We start from the raw sequence: 22,171 nt of genomic DNA, 5'->3' as shown, positions 1-22,171 counted from the left end.
AAAGATAAAATCAATTACGTCGTGAACAACGATTGTAATTTTATGATAAACCATGTATAGTAATTTGTTTTACAGATGATTAAGAAGATTCAAGCAATAGTGCATTGATTGAAAGTAATTGGTCAGATTTGGGAAAATTGGTAACATTAAATGAAATGTGTGGATGCAATTGAACAGTATATTCACATTTTCCCATCTTCATTTCCCATGTGTTTTATAAGATTTTAGGCTTAATTAACCAAGCTACAAATATGATTTGTTTTTAGAATGTGTTGAAAACAGGATGTTTTCAGGTTTAACTTGATTAGACAGAACGGGGGTTCTATGGGAATCAGATAATTTGAGATTGTTTCTTTTCTTTTCACCAGATGGCTAATCACATTGATATGAATCAACAAAGCAACATCATGGCAACATTTGAAGAAACATTGTAACAGTAACATCAGGACATCATGGTGGCAACATCTTGGCAACCTATGTAGAAAGTTTGTTGCAGAATGACCGACTTTAGGGAAGTGTTTGAGGGGATTCTTGAAGACACGTTGTTGAAGCATCACTTGTGACTTGAGGGCAACATCGTGGCAAGATATGAAGAAACGTTGCAGAATCATCCCGATTTGAGAGCAATGTTGAGGACATGTTGAAGAAGCATTGTCGCCGTGTGTATTATGACTTGCGGGTATTATGGTGACAACATTCAAAGGATGTGATGTAGCAAAGAGATGTTGTAGCAGAGCTAACCGTTGCTTCAGATCGATGTCTTGGCCGCTTCATGATTAGAAATAAAGCAGGATCACTTGTGCCATGAGAGCGGCATTGAAGCAACATTCATACAAACATTGTACTGCTGTCTCTTGTAAATTGTATGAAGTATTTCAGCAACAAACTTAAAAACATTGGGTTTGATTTCTGACTTGACAGGAAGATCATATCAAGACAAGAACATTACAATGGTACATCTTGTGACCAAGGAACAACCTATGCCACAGGATAGCCTTTGACTTGAAGACACTGGCTTCTTTAGGAGAACATTGCAGTGGTAGTACTTTGAACATGTGACCAACATCACTTCAACATTTGAAGATACTCTGTAGCAGAATTACTTTTTTGACTTGACAACTATCTTGTTGAGACCAGCAACACTAGGTCTGTCAATACCTACCTGGCCCGTGCCATTGGAATGAGATGCAGCATTATGTTGCCATGACATTTTAATATCATAAATTTGCTGCACATCATACATTCGCAATCCGTAGATAATTCTTGTTCATTATTTGTTTAGCTAGTAAGTATTTAGGTGTTGTCTACATCGGAGGTTATCACACCGGCATGTGTTTCTTTAGTCAATAACATGAATGTATGCATTGAGTTTCTTTTAATGATTTGTGTATATTGTATGTCGTGTAGAAGATGAGATTTATTAAAACTACCATCAGATATGGCATGTATGTATGTACATATTGTACAAGGCTTCAAATGCCACTATCAGCAAAGGTCACAAACTTCACAGATTACTCGAAACTCGTATCAGGGAACCTTGGAAGTAAAAAAAAAACAACAACCCAGACTTGGAATTCCTCGTTATCTCTTCAGTTTGTGGTTATACATAGGTTGGAAAAGGATGGTTTATCTCTTACATGTATCTATTAAACCTAAAATCCTGTCTATATTTCTAGGAAGAACTTGTAAATATTCTCTGCCACTTGTATACTATCAAGAGTCAACCAAATGAGAATATATAATGGTATTTACTTTATTTCTTATGTTGTTAATGCGTTTAACAATTCTCTGGCTGCCGCCCCTTTGGATTTTTGATTGACAATAGCGTAACAAGATGTAACAACAATAGCAAACAGGTATAATTAGTTTAAAAACCATTTCTATTCAAATTTGTATAGTCCCATACATGCCTTTCTTTGTTCCCTATGTGTGACTTACAAATCCTTAGGTGCATTATAATCATTTAAAATTACTATGAGACAGTTCATCCACAATCTCCTCACCAGAACATTTCTTCAGCTCCAAGAGTCATGGCTTATAGATTTGTAAGTGGGTAAATAACCCCTTTTTTGTTTACATTGTTGTATTATCCAGTGACAACTTTATTTTAATCTGATGCTTTCTGTAACCAGTCATATAGATCTGCTGCCAAACGTGGAGCGTTGTGGCCCTGTGGATTACTCTTCTGACTTTGAAACAGAGGGTTGTGGGTTCGAATCCCAGCCATGGCGTAATTTCCTTCAGCAAGAAATTTATCCACATTGTGCTGCACTCAACCTAGGTGAGGTGAATGGGTACCCGGCATGATTAATTCCTTGAATGCATGAGCGCTGAAAAGCAGCTGGAGCTAAAGCTGAGGTAATAATAATAATAGCATCGTGCCTCGGAATAGAATATTTCTAGATAGATGGCGCTATATGAATGCCTATTATCATTAAATGGTTCTTGGAGGTGGTATTGAAGAGGGATGATAAATCCTTGTATTTCAAATTTAATAGCATTCTAGCAGACCAAATGATACACCCACGCCTACCATCCATTGGTCTTCATTCAAAGGAAGGCTGTGGCTTCGTCTTTCTTGTTTGACAAGGCAACATCCAGATTCCTAGCATCCTATCAAAGAATCTATGGTGTTGTGGGGGATGTTTTAAATGAAATATTGAGTTAATTGGTTATTTCAACCCCCATTTATAATACTGTACTTCAGGTATTTGTTGACTCTTTCATTAAGTTGTCAAAGTAAATCTGTATTTTATTGAAGCATGCATTGTCAAACCTATTGACTTGCTTACTTTTTCTGTATAAATACAATCATCTTTCTCATACAAAAAGTATTTTTGTTCCGATAGTGACGGAATGTTTGTATGGTGTCCATGACCTGGACCAATGTGTACAGATCGGACTCATAAATGGTGGTATTGGATGAACTTGACTAAAATGACATTTGTTGTATCGTCTATCTTTGTATGTATTTATCAATGTAAAGGAGGTATATGTATATGTGAAATAGACAGTTGTGGTGTGGACGAAAGCTGATTGTTAGTTAAACATTGAAGCAATGAGTCACATGTGAGAATGAGAAAAAGATAACTTGGTGCCTCTAGATATTTAAAGTTGATTAGTTATGTGTCAGCCTAATAGCTTCTATGGCTTGTATAGACAGTGTAATATTTTATTAAGATATGACGCTAGGGAGTATAGTATTTGTTCATATTTATAGCATCGTGCGGATGGGGTGGAAGAAAAGGGTGGCCATGCCTAGAGAATTGTACAGAATTTTGTTATAAACTTCCAAATTGCGTTTCCACTTTGTGTTATATATATATAATATATAACAGCTTCTTGTCGATCGATTATGAAACTTGTGTGTATATACATCTTAGGGTTTGAAAACTGTTGTACTGAATTGATTTTTTGTAGTAGTTTTTGCACATTTTATTAATGTTTTCATTTCATTATTTTCACAAGGATGTATCTTTGTTGTATGAAAGAGAGGATGAATTACTGCTCAAATGTACTTGTAAATATTTATGCTATTTGTTGCTCGTTGAAAGAATATAACGAAAACTCATTGTATATGAATTTCTTTTGTTTTTTTGTAATTGCAATTTTGAGTTTCAAGAGTATTTCTTCTCCCAGAGAAAATTATTTTTGTTTTCTCTTGTTCAATCCGTCTTGATTTCAAGAACAGCTTCTAAAGTTAGAATTCTAATCATATATGATGCGAGGATAATTCGTATTCGCTTTAAGTATCCAGACTTGTGTAAAATTAATGATATACGCCTGTATAATCTATGCAATACGATCTTATCTGTGTTATCCTATGAAGGAGTTTTGCTTAGACATAGAAAATTGTATACCCTATTAATTTAACCATCTTCAATTTCAAAGCAGTTGGACTTTTCTGATTTTTCTCTTCTCATTAGCTTTAAACTTGCTACATTTTCTTTGCCATACGGTTCTCACATTTCCTGTGCAAGAGTGATCTATTTATGAGATTAGATTCTTTGGTATTTACGTATAGTATTAGGGAGTAGAAATGAAATCTTTTTTAACAGTACGATAGTTGAGCAACTAGTCCCCCACAATGGTAGCAATCATGAAAAGAGCCTTAGTCATATTTCTGCCGATCGGCTTGAAAGGACAAGAAGTAGGATTGATTCGTAGGAACATTGATGATTGAAAAGGTGGAGAGGAGGAAAAACATTACCTTTAGTTATTTTGTAATGATGTTGACAATATTGGGGAGATTGTATTCTTAGCGTTGGTATCAACCAAACCCCAAGAAAAAAATGTGTGTGTATTTAAAAGATATTTGTGTGGCATAATTACCTTGTCATTTGTCATGTATTTATAAAATCTCTTGTAGTACGTGTATATGCTGTCTATGAACAGTTTCAAGAGTAGCATGTTTTTAAAACAATCTTTCTCTTCAGTCTAGTAGTATAATAATTGTGATATTTTTGCGTTCTGTAACATAACATCAGCTTACCATCTTATCCATTTTTGCAATCATTTAGTCGATGTAGTCTTTCTTAAAACGACGTTATATCAATTTTTTGCTTTTCAGATGCCAACAATTAAAAAAAAAATACACAAGCCAAGTGTTGGTAAACAGTTATGTATTATACTAAGGGTTTGGACATTGTCAGTTGAATTGTTTCATTTTATATATATATATATACTTTACAAATTGTATATACAAATAGAGTGTACATAATTACTTAGTCAGCTTTATTGATGGTAATTAAGTACACATCAGATTTTCAACAAGAAAACAAAATGTATCATACCAACAGATTGGCAAGTCATATAGGATTTTCAAATTACAGTGTATATGCATCTCTGTATAATTAATGATTTATCAAATGCTTGTTTTCCAATCATGTCCTCTGTCAAGGCACAGACGGCAAAGACATCGCTTGGTAGAAAGACAGCATCATTTCAGTCTTACACATTGTCACGTTTCATGTTTAATGAGCCTCAGCATATTTGTTTTCCTTAACGATTTTCATTCATTGAATTGCTTTTCTTTTGCTATCTGCATCTACAAAAGAATTCGCCATTTATTCTGAGACTAGGGCTCCGTAACACAAAGATAAGCAATCAATCGCTAAATGATCCAACCAATCAGGATCAACGTTACACGCGCATTTGGCGCAAAATACTGACTTGGAACCAATCAGAAGTGTTCTGTCATATTTACTATTCATCGCTAGGCTTTGTGTTACGGGGCCAAGGAACCCTTTTACACGAGCATCAATAGAACATAGTGATGAATTGATTGCATTGTTCATTGTTTGCAATCGATCATATCGTCTTTACAATCAATTACTACAGGTTCCTTAGCTCATTTTCATTAAAGGCCCCTGGGGCCCGTTGCAGAAAGAGATGCAATCAAACACAACTCTAAAAATCATGCGCAACTTGATTTTCAACCAATCAACAGCGCGCATTTTGGACTTGCGATTGATTTTTTGACTTGCGTTTAAACGCAAATCTTTCTGCAACGGATCCCTGATTGACAGGTTTCATTTACTTTTTATCTAAGTGAATTTCTCAGTTTTGATTGGGTAGGATGCTTGTGATAGTATAAGCAGATGGTGGCATTGATGGCAACGTTCATGAATTGGCACCCGTGAATCTATTTTATAAAGATTTGTGATTGATCTAATTTAAACTCACAGATTAGAGATTTCAACGACAGACTTAATTCAATTTTCATGTCTTTATCATTCCCACAATATCAAACTCATATTGAGTTTGAATTTTAAGTCATTTCTCCTAATCACAATAGAAATCAAACTCCATTGACACTGAACTCAATTCCTATACTTAAAGGGGAAGTTCACCCTGAAAAAAACTTTGTTGTAAAAATAGTAGAAAAAATAGTAAAAAATATTGGTGAGGGTTTGAGGAAAATCCGTTAAAGAGTAAGAAAGTTATTAAAAGTTTTGGATTTGTGACGTCATAAACGAGCAGCTGCCCCATATGTTATGTAATATAAAATGCATGAATTTCAAATTTTGTATGGTTCCTGATGACTTAATTTTGTTTTCTATTCATGATCGGGTGTGAAATGATTTGTCTATTGAAATACAAAAGGTACAGTGAAAACCATTTTCAATTTCCTGAGAAAATGACATTTCATTGATTTTTACCATTCGCTCTGTAGGAATGTTGCTCGCATATGACGTCACAAATCAAATAATTGAAATTCTAATAACTTTTTAATTATTTGATGAATTTTTCTTAAACCTTCAGCAATATTTTTTATTATTTTTTCTGCTATTTATACAAAATTTTTTTGTCAGGGTGAACTTCCCCTTTAATCAATCAGTGTAGATTTTAGTCAAATTAAACTCGACTCCCACCCCTATTCAACACTTTAATTCAAACTCAAAATAAGATTGAATTAACTACCTTTTTTAATTATTAAGTTGAAATTAAGTTTGAAAATCAATCTCAAATTTGGATTAGCTTTTAAAATATTTCCTTATTGAGTTGGGATCAAACTTAAATTAAGAGTGAACTCATACAACGTCAATATCATATCAGGTTAGTGTAAAAATGTCATAAACGTCACCTTCACCTTTATCATTAGATATTTCACTAGTTTGTTTTAGGCATCTTGTGCTGGAACTCTCCTTTTATTCACAAGATGAATTCCTTGGTTTAAGTATTGCTGATGATATAAGCTCTCATTTGTTGATGTAATTTATTGTGTGTTCCATGTAATGTATGATGATTTGTTAGTGATTGTAATATTTTTTTCTCTTCCAAACGAAGTTTTTTTGTTTTTTGTTTTTGCTTTGTCTCAGAATGTATTTAAGGGGGAAAGTAAGTCAGGTAGATGGGGATTGTTTGTACATGTATATCAATTTATTTAAAAAACAGATGTACGTCTGATGTATTGTATAAAAAGCATTCAATTTAAATGTTTTCATTGTTTTTAAGTTGATAATAAAACAGAAAAAATACAAACATTAAAAAAAATATATTGACTTAATTTACCTTGTTGGACTAAGCTTGCATGTACTTTTCTTGGCTTGTTCATTTTGTGTTTATATACACATTGTTGGATTTATTTTTCTTCTTTTTTCAGGCCCATGTGAACATGTACTACATACTACTACAATCACTACTACTACTACTTCTACTCTTATTGTTTTTCTTGTAAATGATAATGCAATATTTTTTATGTACAATTCCAATGGAGACAGAAAAGAGAATGTTGGTATCTTGAACTAATTAAATAAAATCAAACAAACAATGTAGAACAACGATGGCATGAAGAGTTTAATCTTTGTAGTTTGCATGTTGTAGTGTATGCAAATAGAGTAATATAAAACATCACATTCCTTTTTCATCACATCTTCACCATTTTCAGTGTCTCAACTCTCAAGAGGCAAAAATTTATGACAGCTATTTTAAAAACGAAATATTTTAACTAGTCATTTGAATGTCTAAACTTTCCCAAATTTAAGAATTTTAACGATACAATACAGTTCAATAGATATTGTGATATCTTGGTATCATATATATTTCATTTGGTCATATACTTTTCAAAGCTAAACTTCAAAAGCTAAACTTAAAATGCAATGGTATTTTGAAAAGAAAGGAAAATAACTGATGTAATAGCCAAGTGATCAAGAACTCTCCCCATGACCTCTTCTTCTTTTCTCCTCTTATTTCACTACTGAACAAATCATAGGCAGTCGACCCTCCCCCCACCAAGAGTGACACTACCCCTGAACAAGATCGCCTTTCACCTAAAGGCATAGAATTTCAAACACATGAATCAACAAAAATGTATAGGTAAAATGGGGGGAGGGGGGCGTTTCATGAAAGGACTTGTCGGACGTTTATCCGGGAAGTCCCATTTTATCCGACAGTCACCATAGGAACAGTGCCTCTCAGCCTATCAAAATCATGGAAAGATGTCAGATCTGACAACTTGTCGGATGAAAATATTGATGAAACGCTCCCCTGGTGATTGCTCAATTGAAAAAAAAAAGAAATATAAGTAAATTTTGAAAACTGCCTGGTTCAGTGCACTGTGTGGTTTTCAAATGATGGAGAAAAAAAAGTGATTTGAAAATTGAAAAAAAGGAAAATAGAAGACGGGAGAGTATAATACCCCTATTATTCAATTGAGAACAAACAATAGATATGACTGCCCCCCCCCCCATTAACCTACCCTGGCATGGTGATACTAATAAGTTTCGAGCTTGCAATGCAATGTGTGTATATCTGAAGCCAATAAATGAGTGGATAGATAGGGCCATTTATATCCTTGTAGTACTTTTAAAAAAAATAAACATAATTGGAATTAACTTTGTTTATTAATGACATTAAATACACCCGACCCACATCTATAATTGCCTTATGTCCCAACCATTCAGGGAGTCGGGGTGGCGTTATACAAGGGCAGGAGCGGGAGGGCGATCGCGCCTTCTGTGATGTTTTGAGTTGTATCAAAATGAAAAAGGGGGAAGGAGAAGGAAAGGGAAAGAAAATTAAGAGATTAGTATCAGTTAAAGAGGGGTCTGCATCATGTAACTTTGTAACAACCATGCAATTCAAATTAGACACATCATACCATTATATTTTTTATTGTCTTGCCCACTCCAAGCATTGTGAATACACAGACGCCGCCAACTACAGAGAGAATACCTAAGAAGCACAATGGCACGACTTGAAGTCCTATATCAATCATTAGTTTTGTAAAGTGGCGAAGTACGCTCAATTCTTAGAACGCAGCACACTTCGTATTTTTATCATCATCACCATCATCATCATCATTATCACCACCATCATCACCGTCATCATCACCACCATCATCATCATCACCACCATCATCAACATCATCATCATCATTACCATCATCATCACCACCACCAGCATCAATCAATATCATCATCATTACCATCATCATCATCATCACCATCATCACCATCATCATCATCATCATCACTAGCATCATCATCACCAGCATGCACTATTCTTGTAGTATTGATTTTTGAGACGTATTATGGCATATATTATAAGCGGCTTTGGCACGTTAGAGTCGGGACGTCAGACGTGCCTGCCAAATGAACTTGCCTATCTCTTCTTTATTTCTACGAACTCGATCAAAAGTGCATTTACCCCAAACAAAGTTACGAAAACCGTCAATTAGATAAAACGGTCATGGTAGTTGATATTGCGGATAGAATAACAAGCGCTTCCTCCTTTGTAATAGGTCCATGCTAAAAACCGATCAAAGTAAAACATAGGCCATTTTGGCATAGGAGTGAAAGAAAGAAAGAAAGAAAGAAAGAAAAAAAAAGACATGAAGGGAATTCGATTGGATGAAATTTTTAAGCAGAAAATTATGCGCGCGTGAATCCCCAAACCAACGCGTGCATTGTTATCCTTTGAAATATATCACCCCTTCCTCCTTTTTAAATTTTGGTCAGTCATTTGTCATATTCGTTCTGAGTTTATCAAAACAAATATTCACAAGCACAACACAGTTTTCAAACTTACATTCAACAAATGTTTAAGCAGGTAAAAACTATCCCAATATTATTTATCTCAAATTAAATGTGTACCGTCATACAAGTCGGAAAACCTACACTTGTTACGAATTGTTTTAATTCAGTTAACCGTTATATGCTAATAAATTAAGTATAAGTTTAGAACAAGCAACATTATGAATACTTTTTCTGACGGAATGGGGGTTATGTCTCCACCAGGTTCATTTACTCACTCTTCTTACTCGTTCGTTTTGATTGAATTCATGATGATAGGAAGATGTAATCTGAACAGAAATAATAGATCACAATCCTTTTATTCAATGGCGTAAAGGACCACACAAGAAGGTTTACATAAGTGCCCGGGTAAGCGCCCCCTTTAAAAATAGAAAGTGAATAAAACAAGAAGAGACATTTGATTTTCATTTGAATATGTCAAAAAATTGCTACCTTTCTTCGCTCGTTAGCGACTATTTCGGAAATTCATCCATACCAGTCTGCCCCCCCCCCCCCGAGAATTTCGGACTCCTTACTAACATGATCATGAATATGAAATATAAGAGTATTTTTTTTCTTTACGCACAGAAAGGAAGAAATAAACAAACATTTTGTTTTTTCTCTCTCTGTTGAGAAAGATTTCTTCCCCACCTTAGTCCCCCTTATCGATAATAATGTTGGTTGATCAGTCAGACCAGAAAGCCTTTATGATCAGACATCTTGTCTGTCATTCAAGGCCAGGTTTGTAGTGGGTATGTTGGGGGTGTGTGCTTCCGAATCATGAGACATTCTCCATTTAAGGAAACAACACTACCAAATAAAGACTCAATCATGCCTTAAAAGGAGAGATGACTAATTAATGAGTTAAGTCTTACCCCCACGTCGCGGGTTTTGCGTTGATGACTGGATGAATGTCGTAGTGGCTATGTTTTGATTTGGTGTGTGTCGCCGGGTAGTATGTCGGCAGCTTTATTAATTTTAATGAATGTAGGCAACTGGCCAAATAATCGGCACCTCGATAATATTCATCTGTGCTTGCTATATACGTGATTGAAATTTTCCATTCAACAATTCTCAAAATGAAATAAAAATGAGACTTTCTGATTTGATATTCAAGCCATACTTAGTTGCATTGTGAGAAATAATTGTTAATACTTTTTTCAACATTTGAAATATTTTACTTATCTGGTATAGCACTTTACGTCTCTTTCTAACTTAAAAGTAAAGTTAATTTTTCATCATGAAAAAAATAAAATAGAAAATCAGTACAGACAAAAAAGTATACGAAATTTTGACTAAAGATGACAACATGAACTATGGATTTAGCTGTTTCCACCCTTTTATTTATTTATTGCTATTTTTCCTTTTTTCTATTTTTTTTTTGGGGGGAGGGGGGGGGGGCGTTCGCTAAATTTTTTTAACAAAGCTCGAGATAAACACGGGTCTATCATATTCTTCAATTAAAATAACCGAAGTATTGAGAAGAAAACTTATAAAATACTAAACAAAAATAGACCTTCCTGCATCCGTCTAGTATAGGGCCTACTAATGATGTGGCGTGATGTCGGAGCGATCGAGCCAAAGATGTCAGAGGTCGCAAAGTTTGACGAAAAAAAACCCGAATCAGGTCACTGTACTTTTTTGAAGTCGCGTGATGATCATCCGAAGAATATAATTTTTGTTTCATTAAACATGATGAGATTCAGACTGATTAATTCTGTCTTTCAGTATGTCTATGATTTGATTGAAATGTCACCAGATTCGTCCTTACCTTGGATGTAGTTTAGCTGGAAACATAACAATAATAATGGCTACTTATACAGCGCACAGGTCCACCTTTCGGGAAAAAAAATTATATTCAGACCAGAAAAAAGGGACATTTTAAGGACAGCATGTTTTAGGAATTCATCTTCATGAAAACATATCTCACCAATATCTCATGAATGTATATATCTTATTAATCTACTAATGCGAAAGTAAGCATGGACTGGAATTTTTTTAAATTCAGACATTAAAAGGGGGCTTTAAGCAGTTTTGAAAAAGAAGCATATATATCTCTGCATAAAATAAGAAGGAGATCGAAGCGCGAGGAAATATATTTGGCGTACACTGACTTGCAAACGGGATGTTTTAGTACCATTTAATCTCATTGAACAGGATTATCTATCTCAAGAGTGATGAACACATAAGCCCTAAAACCCTAGAAAAACTATGTAATATTTAAAATAAAATACGAAATAACATAATAATTATAATGAAATATAATATACAATAATTTCTTCTTCTTTCCCCACTATACGTCTTTCTTTCTTTCTCCCTCTTTTTCTCTGTTCTCATTTCCCCCGTTTTTTCCAGCCCCGTATAGTTACGCCACTGCATAAAACCCATCATTTTAATCTTGTTTACACATTAAAAGCAGGGGCGGATCCAGCCTTCGCCAATAGGGGGCGGAATTTTTTAAGCCACATTTTCCCCGATCGGCCGCTTGAGGTTGATTTGTTTTTGTTACTTTGAAGGGGTCTTAGTCACTTCTAAGATTTATATAAATCGACCTAAATATATAGTAAGCTCATAAGCCTTATTTAAATAGTGCGAGAAACTTTATTTTATTTTTTTTATTTCATGCTTGCAGTTAGCCATGAAGACGTTGCATATTTCAACAATCAAATAATGCAAGCGCGAAGCGCGAGCTGAAAATTTTGACATTTCTACCCGAAGAATGGAAATTCTAAGCCCTTTTTGTAATCGTAAAAAGGATTATAACTAAGCAATTGATGCGAGCGCGAAGCGCGAGCGGAAAGTTCAAGATTTACACCTAAAAATTGGATACTCTATTCATTGTTTTGTAAATCATAAAAAAGACGAGTAATTGGAAATCTTCCTTCATTGATAATGCGAGGCAAAGTGCGAGCAGAAAATTTTTGATATTGTAATCTGAAACTAGATAGTGATTTAAATAGGGAACAAGCTGCGTATCTGAATAGACATGCGCGCACGTGTTTCAGATTTCAGAATCTCGGCATTCTAAATACCTTTCTTTTATCATGAAAATCAATAAAACGAGTGTGAAGCGCGAGCTTAAAATATTTGATATTCCGACCCGCTGAAAAGGGGTCAATTTAAGCTCTGTCATTTCAAGCACTTTGTAGGGAGAGTGTGAGGCGGGCCCCTCGGGCCTTCCTGTATCTTCCCATGACTGAAAAGGTATATTTTGCACCTTCGTGAACCATTAGGGTGCATCATATAGCTTGACGTGAAAATGATTTGAATTTACACCTACATTTGGAAACAAATCTGCACCCCGCAGGAAGGTTGAAGCACCATCAGTGTACGTAAAGACAGTTTCTTGAATAATTCATTAATGTTTATGATAAGCGTATAATATGGGCCGAAAGTCTGAGGGGCCAACCTGGGGGATGGGGCAGTATTTTTATATCGCGACATTAACATCGGTCGAACCTCTGATAGCAGAGCACATGCCAGAAATGACAAGGAAATGGTACAAACTGACGCATTTTTTTTTTTAAATATAAAGTTTGCTGTAAAGAGGGTTGGCTGAAAGTAAATATCGGGGGGGGGGGGCAGCTGGCCTGCCCCCCCCCCTGTTGCCTACGACCTTCACTAAACTAAGTATTAACTTCGCGTTATCCTTGGTTGCGAACTATGTAAGGTAAACCGGGGGGGGGGGGGTGCAAAAAGGGGGCAATTAAAATTTGGTTCAATATTTACATATTTTGTAACATTGCCAAAATCTAATCCAAATGACTTCCGGTTGAATTCTGCTCTGTCACGTCGCTTTAAGAGAGAGAGAGTTGATAACAGGGAGTCTTTGCTACTATGTGGTTCTTGAAAACATGAATCATACATTTATGAAACCAATTAGATTTATACAGTTCACGGTAGGTTCAAAATCTTCGTTGGACTTTTTCAATAATGAATATCATAGAGTTAATGTTGAGGCAATTAAGACGGAGGGGGGGGGGGGGGCTGGTTACATACATGGAACCATGCTTCAAACAGAAAACGAATAACAGATCTTTATTGTTTCTTGACGTAAAAAAAAAATCAACATCACTAGTACTATTTTGAAGGGAGCGTATACTTCTTAGCCTACAAACGAAACGATCAGCGGAATAACAGAGCCATCTACGTTATTCACATGCTATCAGTTCTCTGTCAAAATACACTTTTGTATATACATGTATAAATAAAAAATCTTTTAGCTTGCCTTCAATTTCGATCTTTGTAGGGCAAGGCATTTCTCTCTCTCTCTCTATTGTACCGTTCTATAAAAAAATATTAAAAGGGCACAAAATTATTGCGGAATTGAGACTAGTCAATAGGGCATTGGTATGGCCCTAGCTGTGAACGATTTTTGATAGGGGGCGCGGGGTATTGTCAGAAAAAAAAATTACCAGTAAAAAAAAAGTTACTGCTTCTAAATATCCGTGATTTCGGGGCACTAACTTTGTTGTTGTTGCTTGTTTCAGGTGGTGCTGCCAATGGTAAATAACATACACAGCACCCTTTGAAAAATCTTGGGGGTGCTTTAGCACACCAGCACCCTGCTTCCCATGCAGGGCCATGGGCATCGGAGGCATTGGTCCCCGGCAATGTCCTTGGTAGCATTGGATCATTCCTGGCTTAAAACTAAAAGAGTTTGAAATCGGATTGACCTGCGCACTGGCAGATCCAGGGGGGGGGGGCCGGGCCCCCCTTGAGAGGCACAATTAAAAATTTGTAATGTAAAAATGCCGTTAAAATAGAAGTGGGGTGCTCCCTTTATTTTGAAAGTGAAGACCTTTTTTTTTCTTTGCTTGTCATACTTTTTCTTTGACGGAATATCCTTAATTTGGGGTTAAAAACCCTTTTCCTTTTTTTTTGCTTTTAAAAACTTTGCTCGGGAAAATGTGCCCCTCCCCTTTTGGAAAATCATGGACCTGCTAAACTCAACATGAATATACAAAAGGTATGCCTATATGCAAAAACATCTTCTTTATGAATTAGTCCTGGAAATGTTAAAGACATAGGCCCTAATATCCCTGTTCATTACAAAAAATGGTTTAAATGTCCCATTTTGATGACTGAATTAATAAATTTCTGTTTGCACTTACACAGGCCTGTTGATATATCTTTTTTCAGGGAGCTTTATATATATATATCTTATAAAAAATGTTGCTTAATACTTGTCTACCTTTTCTGTATATGTTTACAAATGAATCTGACTTCAGATCAGCAACATGACGGCAGAATAACGGGGGGGGGGGGGAGGTGCCAAAGAATAATACCTAAGGCACCTTAAGTGGGCAATAAAGGATGAGCCAGGTGTGTTGATGTCCGATTGCACACCGTTGACCCCCTCCCCCGTTCGAAATTACCATAAAACGGCATCCAAACAGAAATTGGTATATTCTTGGAGGTAAAACGGACAGTGAATAATGGAGTAACAACGAATTGCAAATTAATTCATGTAGCTTCCACTTCTAATAAAGAACTTCGAAAAGTACAAAATAATATACACAGGTGCACTGTGGTCTTTCACTAAACAACGCTGTTTACTATGTGAATCGCACAGTAGTTTAAACATTTTCAACAAGTGTTTAAAATCTTCAACAACAAAATTTAAATTCAAATATTTAATATCAATAATCTAAGCATGGTTGTTTAAGATTTTAAACACGTACTGTTACAACTACTGTGAGATTCATGTAGTTGTTTAAATTATTGTTAAATACTGGTGGTTACCTGCACCGTCGCCAATTTAGGAGAACTTAAAAAGTGATTTGTGTTGAAAACGGATAATTGGGAATAATACTTACAATTTTGATTCCAAAACATGGATATTGATGAAATGTATCTCGAAGCCTTATTTTCTCCTCAAATCTAGCGAAATATTGTTTGATAACAGTTAAACAAAACTCAGAATTTGACAATTTTTAAATCAACATTTTATAGATAATTTCCACACACTTGCACATTACAAAAATTAAGATATAGTTTGAGGGAATATATTGTGTAACAGTTACAGTCACATGGGAAAATTACATTGATTCGTAAATTAATTGCGCATGCGCGGCCGGAATCACGATTGATTGATTACCCTTTTCAGTTTTACCTTGTTTTACACAATTTTGCTTGGAATCAGATATCAAGTTAACCAGGTAAGTGCGTACATTTTCAAATTTCGATTAAATCTGTTTATAGAAAATTATATTCATGATGGTGTTGCTGAGCAAGATGATAAAGTGTACCGGTACGGCGGTATCTCTGCAGCTCTGTTTATTGTCGTCTTTATTTTTGTAGCCAGAGACTGCAGAGTCAGAGGGGGAGAGCTAGAGGGAGAGAGGAGAGGGTATTCCCCTTTTCCTCTTCCCCAGCCCTTCCGGGGGGCGAAGCTTCTGATCTACGCTCGTGCACGTGCGCGGCACATGCAGCTGCAATGACCCTTTCCTATTTACAAAGATCATATATTCATAATGTAAGCATGTTAGTGATTTTTTTTAAGGAAAGGGGTTGGAGTGTCGTGTTTAAGTGTTTTGTCTTCATTGTGCCATGCCCATGGCCATATGTCAGTTGTCATGAACATGTTGGCATGTAGGCCTAGCACTAAACACTGGCTTTCTTTATTTTTTAGTTTAATTAAAAGTTTCGAACTTTTCTTCTCGGACTCGGTTCTCATTCGGAAACCTGATTCTGAATTTGTCCTGTTCACTGACTCAGACTGTTTGTCTCCCTCCCCTAACCTCTCACTTTCTTTATCTGTTCTTTTTGCTTCTGATTCTGTGACCTAGCTACATGTATTTGTGTGATTATGATGCTTGCATTTTTGTATATTTTCAGTCTATATAGTAAAGTATTTTCATAATTGTTACTGACTTTATTATAACTTGCCATCCAACCTGTAAATTGATTATAAAGATAGGGTAATGGCCAAGTTTTTCATACATCATCATCATTATCATCATCATCGTACGGAATAAGTAGGTGATATCCTGTAGACAGTGCTTCAGAACATTCCTTACATGGAGGGACTCTACCTGATTGTTTAAGGTAAAGTCCACAAAAGAAAATAGTTGATTTGATTTAATAGAGAAAAATCAAACCAACCATAATTTGACTGAAATTTTTAGTGTTTAATATGCTTGTTAGATTTTTACTCTTATTATTCAAATCAACTATTTTTATGGACTTCCCCTAAAGACAATGAACAAGATTTATCACCTCTAACTATCTGTAGAAATCTCACTGAAACAAAGAAATGTAAGGTGCAAATTGTGTGTGTGTGGGGGGGGGGGTGGGGGACTCACTGGGGTTGGTTAGTTGGAGGACCTATTTGGTTGAAGCCATTTTTAATGGACTTGATATTCTTTGCAACACACACACACCCCCTTCTGTTTGCAAGAAACTCCTATTATAATATTTTTTTAGCTGTTGATACCCCTGTATATGTTTATTTTGCATAGGAATTTATTTCACGGAAAAGGTAATTTAGGTTTTTCAAAAAGAAGAAGAATTAATTGGAGTGAAAAGGGTTTTTTTTTTAGAAAAAAATAGACAACAAATTATTCAGAGAATTTGTTATTTTTCATCTTGGAACATCATTGGTAGTTGTGAAAGTTAAACCCATAGACTATATGAGTTCAACTTAAAAAACCTGTTTTTATGTCAATCATGAGATCATAATCATAAAATGTGTATATTTCAACTTTTGAAAGTTCTCATCATGAGTATGTCTAGTTTCAGACTTGTGCATGACATTGTGAAATAGATTTAAACAATCTTATTGTTTCTAATAAAACATTTCTCCCCTATTTAGTTGCATTTATGCACGTAGGCCTGGACTGTTTCCCAGTATCATGAAAACTTCCTAAAGTGGTATACCAGTTGTCTGACATCTCCAAAATTACACCTGTTGTGGGTAGAAGAGGGCGGTTGTTGTGGACCCTATGGAATCCGGAAGAGTGGTGGTTCCTATAAATCCCTTTTGTATTAATTTTTGAAAGAGACCAAATCTTGATAAAGTCGGGTCCAAATCCTGTTAATAACAATTTATATTCAAAGTCTCAAATGTTTGAAATTCTCATAAATGGCCAGATAACATGTTTCCTTCTTCTAGAATGAAGTTTTTACAAAGTTGTTTTCCTTATAACCGGGTCAAGAAGTGTACAACAAATAGGGGTCATTGGATGGGATTGAGTTCAAATTAGGTTGTGGGTCAGGTTTTGGAAATTGAATTTTGTAAATCAAATCAAAACGGTTAATTTACCAAGTTGTTGTGGGAATATATGGAAGTGACCTGAATTGACCTGTATTGAGAAACCATTATTATCCTGACTAGATAGGCTGACTTGGAGGGACTTTCTTCATGATACTCACATAGACATCAGCTATTGAATTTGAGTTTGAGTTTATTTATTTACTTAACAGCAATATCAATAACGATAACAATGTGTTAACATCACAGCACAAACGTAACTACATGTATTCTAGTATACAGATGAAATTGCTAACATTATTAAGGATAAATGAGAATACAAACGATACTCTGAATACATAAAATGTGACGTGCATGTATAAACTGAAAACAAATGTTTTAACAATTTTTAAGATCCTAGTCACAGTTTCCAATATTGATAATTGAACAAAAAGATACGTATATATGGTCGAATGTTGTTGTTAAGAAGGAACCAAAAGGTAGCACAAGTGCTAGTCGAGACTGATTCCTTAAAATCTTTGGGTCTTTGTGTCCTTGTATTTAAACTGTATTAAATACAAGTACAGTTGTGAGCACTTTATAAGTTAGTGAACCCCCAGCACAAAATGCACTCCTACACGTACATGCTCAGAATGATGCTGAGTGATGAATGTAGACAACACCACTGCAATGTTCAGTGAGACCAGAGAAACAAACTTTAATTGTATGTAATATTTCATCACCTGACCACACTTTCTTGTGGGGCTCACTTAAAGGTCAAGTCCACCCCAGAAAAATGTTGTTTTAAATCAATAGAGAAAAATCAGACAAGCACAGTGCTGAAAATTTCATCAAAATCGGATGTAAAATAAGAAAGTTATGACATTTCAAAGTTTCGCTTATTTTCAACAAAATAGTTATATGAACGAGCCAGTTACATCCAAATGAGAGAGTCGATGATGTCACTCACTCACTATTTCTTTTGTTTTTTATTGTTTGAATTATACAATATTTCAATTTTTACGAATTTGACGATTAGGACCTCCTTGCCTGAAGCACAAAATGTTAAAATAATGGAATTCCACATGTTCAGGGAGGAATGAAACTTCATTTCACATGACAATGATGAGAAAATAAAAATATTTCATATTTCATATAATGAAATACAAAAGAAATAGTGAGTGAGTGATGTCATCAACTCTCTCATTTGGATGTAACTGGCTCGTTCATATAACTATTTTGTTGAAAATAAGCGAAACTTTAAAATGCCATAACTTTCTTATTTTACATCCGATTTTGATGAAATTTTCAGTGTTATGTGTGTTGGATTTTTCTCTTTTTATTAAAATCAACTTTTTGTTGGAGTGGACTTGTCCTTAACTTTTGAACACTACTGATAATAATAATAATAATAGGCATTTATATAGCACCATCTATCTAGAAATATTCTATTCCGAGGCGCGTTGTTATTATTATTACCCCGGCTTTAGCTCGAGCTGCCTCTCAGCGCTCATGCATTCAAGGAATTAATCCTGCCGGGTACCCATTCACCTCACCTGGGTCAAGTGCAGCACAGTGTGGATAAATTTCTTGCTGAAGGAAATTACGCCATGGCTGGGATTCGAACCCACGACCCTCTGTTTCAAAGTCAGAAGACTTATCCACTGGGCCACAACGCTCCATACATACTGAAAATGGTGTTGAAATGATTCCTAAAAATGAATTGGGTGTAAGGTTGGCTACTATTTTATCTGTCAAGATTGACAATGATCAGAAGTTCCCCTTTCCCCTATTACATGTATGCTGGCTCCTGAAAAACTATATACTGTAGGTTGAATGAAGTTTATGGTTTCAGAGGTCATACATGTAGTTTGTATCCATGCAAGACATTGATGACCTCCATCATAAACTACTTTATGACCAGCAAATATTTTGCTTAGTACCAGACATGTGATAGTTTACAAGAAGGTCATTGATATCAAAGAGATTTTGGTAAAATAACCTCTGAAAATTGAGCATCTTTGAGAGGCTTTTAATCAGGCTTACAGGCTACTGGGAAGCTGAAAGTTTTTTAAAGAGTAACCCTTATTCGGACATCAGAAATTCGCACTTGGTATAAATGTACATGTATACTATTATGTGCATGAATTTTCATTACTTTCAACACAACCAAACGCCAAAGAGTTACTTACAGTTTTAAGATTCTCGCTTCAAATTTGCAACAGCATTGGTTTTAGGGTCTGAGCATAGAGACTAGGAATCAGACACAATCCCTGCTGTGATCTCATTGGTCCTTGAGCACAGAAGGGGGTGTGTGATGACCTTATTTGGCTAAAGATATGCATGGCTGGTGTCCTTTACAAACTCTGGTTCCACGCTGTTTCATGTACCAGCATTGTTCGTTCCAGTGAAACCTCCACAGGCTGGATTAGAAAACCTCCACATGCGAAGCAGAGGATATATTTAGGAAACCTGTTGCGCATTGACGTCAGAATAGAACCTGCCGGAGTACGGATAAAGCACACATGCTTCATCACTGTCAGCAGTAGAACTTTATCTAACTTTCAACCACTTTACTTTGCACTCAGATTCAGGATCATAACTTAGACTTAAAAGTGTATTTTTTTTTAATTTGACATTCTTATGCAGATGAACATTGTCTACAAGCATCTGCGTTGAGTTGATCTACAGAATAGAGGACAAGGATCGGGAATTTCAAGCGGATCAACTTTTTTGCCCCCAGATCTTGACTTACTATACATCCAGAAGAAGAGAAGGAGAGGAGGAGGAGAAGAAGAAAGAGGGGGATTTTTAGGAGAAAATTGTAAGGTGAAATCAGGAGAAATGGAGGTTTTACAGCGCCTGATCCTGGTATTATTTGCCTCAGTTGTAGGATTAGTAAGCACTGGTTCTGCACAAGATCCGACAAGGTGAGAAAAAATAATCAGGGACTGGTAGATATCAATTGTAGACGTGAGTTGTAGTAGTAAGTATTCAATTCTTGAGAATCACAGGATACCTAATCAATGCATACATACATGTATCTTGATAGCCTTGGAAATTCTTTCAAGGACATTTTAACAAATTTTCTGTAAGCTGTCAGCTGTTGAAATCAAGTCCAAATTTTTAAATTTAGAGGACCTATTCAGAATTGAAATCTTGATATTTTCTGAAACCAGGCAAAAAGAAAGTTGTCAATTAATAGTATGTCATAACTATTAAGTTTTTACAGAGCTGTGACCTTTAATAAAAGTTATTTTGAGCCTTTTGATGAAATAAAGTTTTCATTTTGCTTTCAAGTAAAAAAAAGACTTCCTATAACAGATAATTTTGATTGTCAGAATAATGAATTAAGCAGAGATTAATGGCTAAAAACCACTATCCATTAAATCTCAATTCGGAACAACTTTTAGAATGAATCATGTCTTTGTTCAAACCACATTGTTTAAGTATGGAAAATTGCAAAACATTTGAAGGGAAAAAAAGATGAGTATATCTAGGTTTGTAAACATAAATAATTGAGAGGGATCAATCATACTGATTAAAGATATTCAACTCAAGTGTGGTGTTCCACCAGTATTAAAAACTTTAAGTTGCACATAATTCCCAGTTGCATGCAGAATATGACAAGTAGCTTAAATTTTATGCAGGACTTACGGTCAGATTTTCTGCTCAGTTGATGTTTGCTAGTGCGTATATGTTCATCGATCAGATTATGCTTTGAGTGCCATTCAGATATGATTGCATTTTATAACTATGACACCTTAAAGTCCAAGCACAGTCATAAATGAAAATATCTATTATTTACAATGCTTGTACACTTACACTACAAGGAAACAAAATACATGGGGGCTCGGGGCGATTTTGCCCCTGAAATACTCCAAAAGTTACCTCGAAAATAAAAACAAGAGCCCTGGAAAATCCGCAATCACTGCTATGTTTAAAACTTGTCCAATGTAACAGATTTAGACAGTAGCCCCCAAAAGCCTGATTATGAATTTTTTTTTTGCCTTTACACAGTTGAAACTTTCTTTGTCTTTGACTATTGTGATGTTTCATTCCTTTTTTGTATCCCTCAATGTTTTAAAGCGATTGAGAGATATGAAGCATGACATGTAGAAGGATAGATGAGCACCACTGATTCCTTTTCACCTCACAATAAAAGATTGCCAGATTTAATCATCATGCTTAATCTCTAATCTGATATTCAATAGAAAGTTTAGTCATTCTTTCATTAGATTGCAAACTAAAAAGAGGTAATTTACTACATATTTTATAGGGTTTGTCATTCTGTATATAGACCTGTTCTTAGAAATCTTCACTCAGTTTGTGGTGTCATTGTAATTGCTGTCAGTTTGTATTAATATCCCTTTTTGTATATTTTGGTATTACCCAAAAGTTGAATATTGATACAACAAACATAATTTTTTGACAAGGATATTACTACTAAATAGTTAATTAA

At 35.2% G+C, this 22,171-nt stretch overlaps 2 protein-coding genes across 12 annotated transcripts in view; both read left to right on the top strand.

The window, feature by feature from the left end:
• The window catches only part of LOC121428802 (bromodomain-containing protein 3-like), a 43,434-nt gene extending 38,418 nt beyond the window's left edge, over positions 1 to 5,016 (top strand). For all 9 annotated transcript variants that reach the window (XM_041625642.1, XM_041625639.1, XM_041625645.1 and 6 more), the window contains one exon: positions 369 to 5,016. In XM_041625642.1, coding sequence (XP_041481576.1) covers positions 369 to 434 — 66 coding nt within the window. In that variant the 3' untranslated portion in view covers positions 435 to 5,016. The remainder of the gene's footprint in view (positions 1 to 368) is intronic.
• Positions 5,017 to 15,589: 10,573 nt separating this feature from the next.
• LOC121428641 (complement C3-like) overlaps positions 15,590 to 22,171 on the top strand; it is a 63,591-nt gene continuing 57,009 nt past the window's right edge. For 2 of the 3 annotated variants that reach the window (XM_041625407.1, XM_041625405.1), the window contains exons 1-2: positions 15,590 to 15,676; positions 20,359 to 20,639. In XM_041625407.1, coding sequence (XP_041481341.1) covers positions 20,554 to 20,639 — 86 coding nt within the window. In that variant the 5' untranslated portion in view covers positions 15,590 to 15,676; positions 20,359 to 20,553. Of the gene's footprint in view, positions 15,681 to 20,358; positions 20,640 to 22,171 lie in introns of all 3 variants that reach the window. The other variant, XM_041625406.1, reaches the window with a different exon arrangement.

Source organism: Lytechinus variegatus, chromosome 15 (assembly GCF_018143015.1).
Source record: "Lytechinus variegatus isolate NC3 chromosome 15, Lvar_3.0, whole genome shotgun sequence".
NCBI lineage: Eukaryota > Metazoa > Echinodermata > Echinoidea > Temnopleuroida > Toxopneustidae > Lytechinus > Lytechinus variegatus.
Note: the sequence above shows the minus strand (reverse complement) of the source record. Positions and strands in the feature narration are given on the sequence as shown.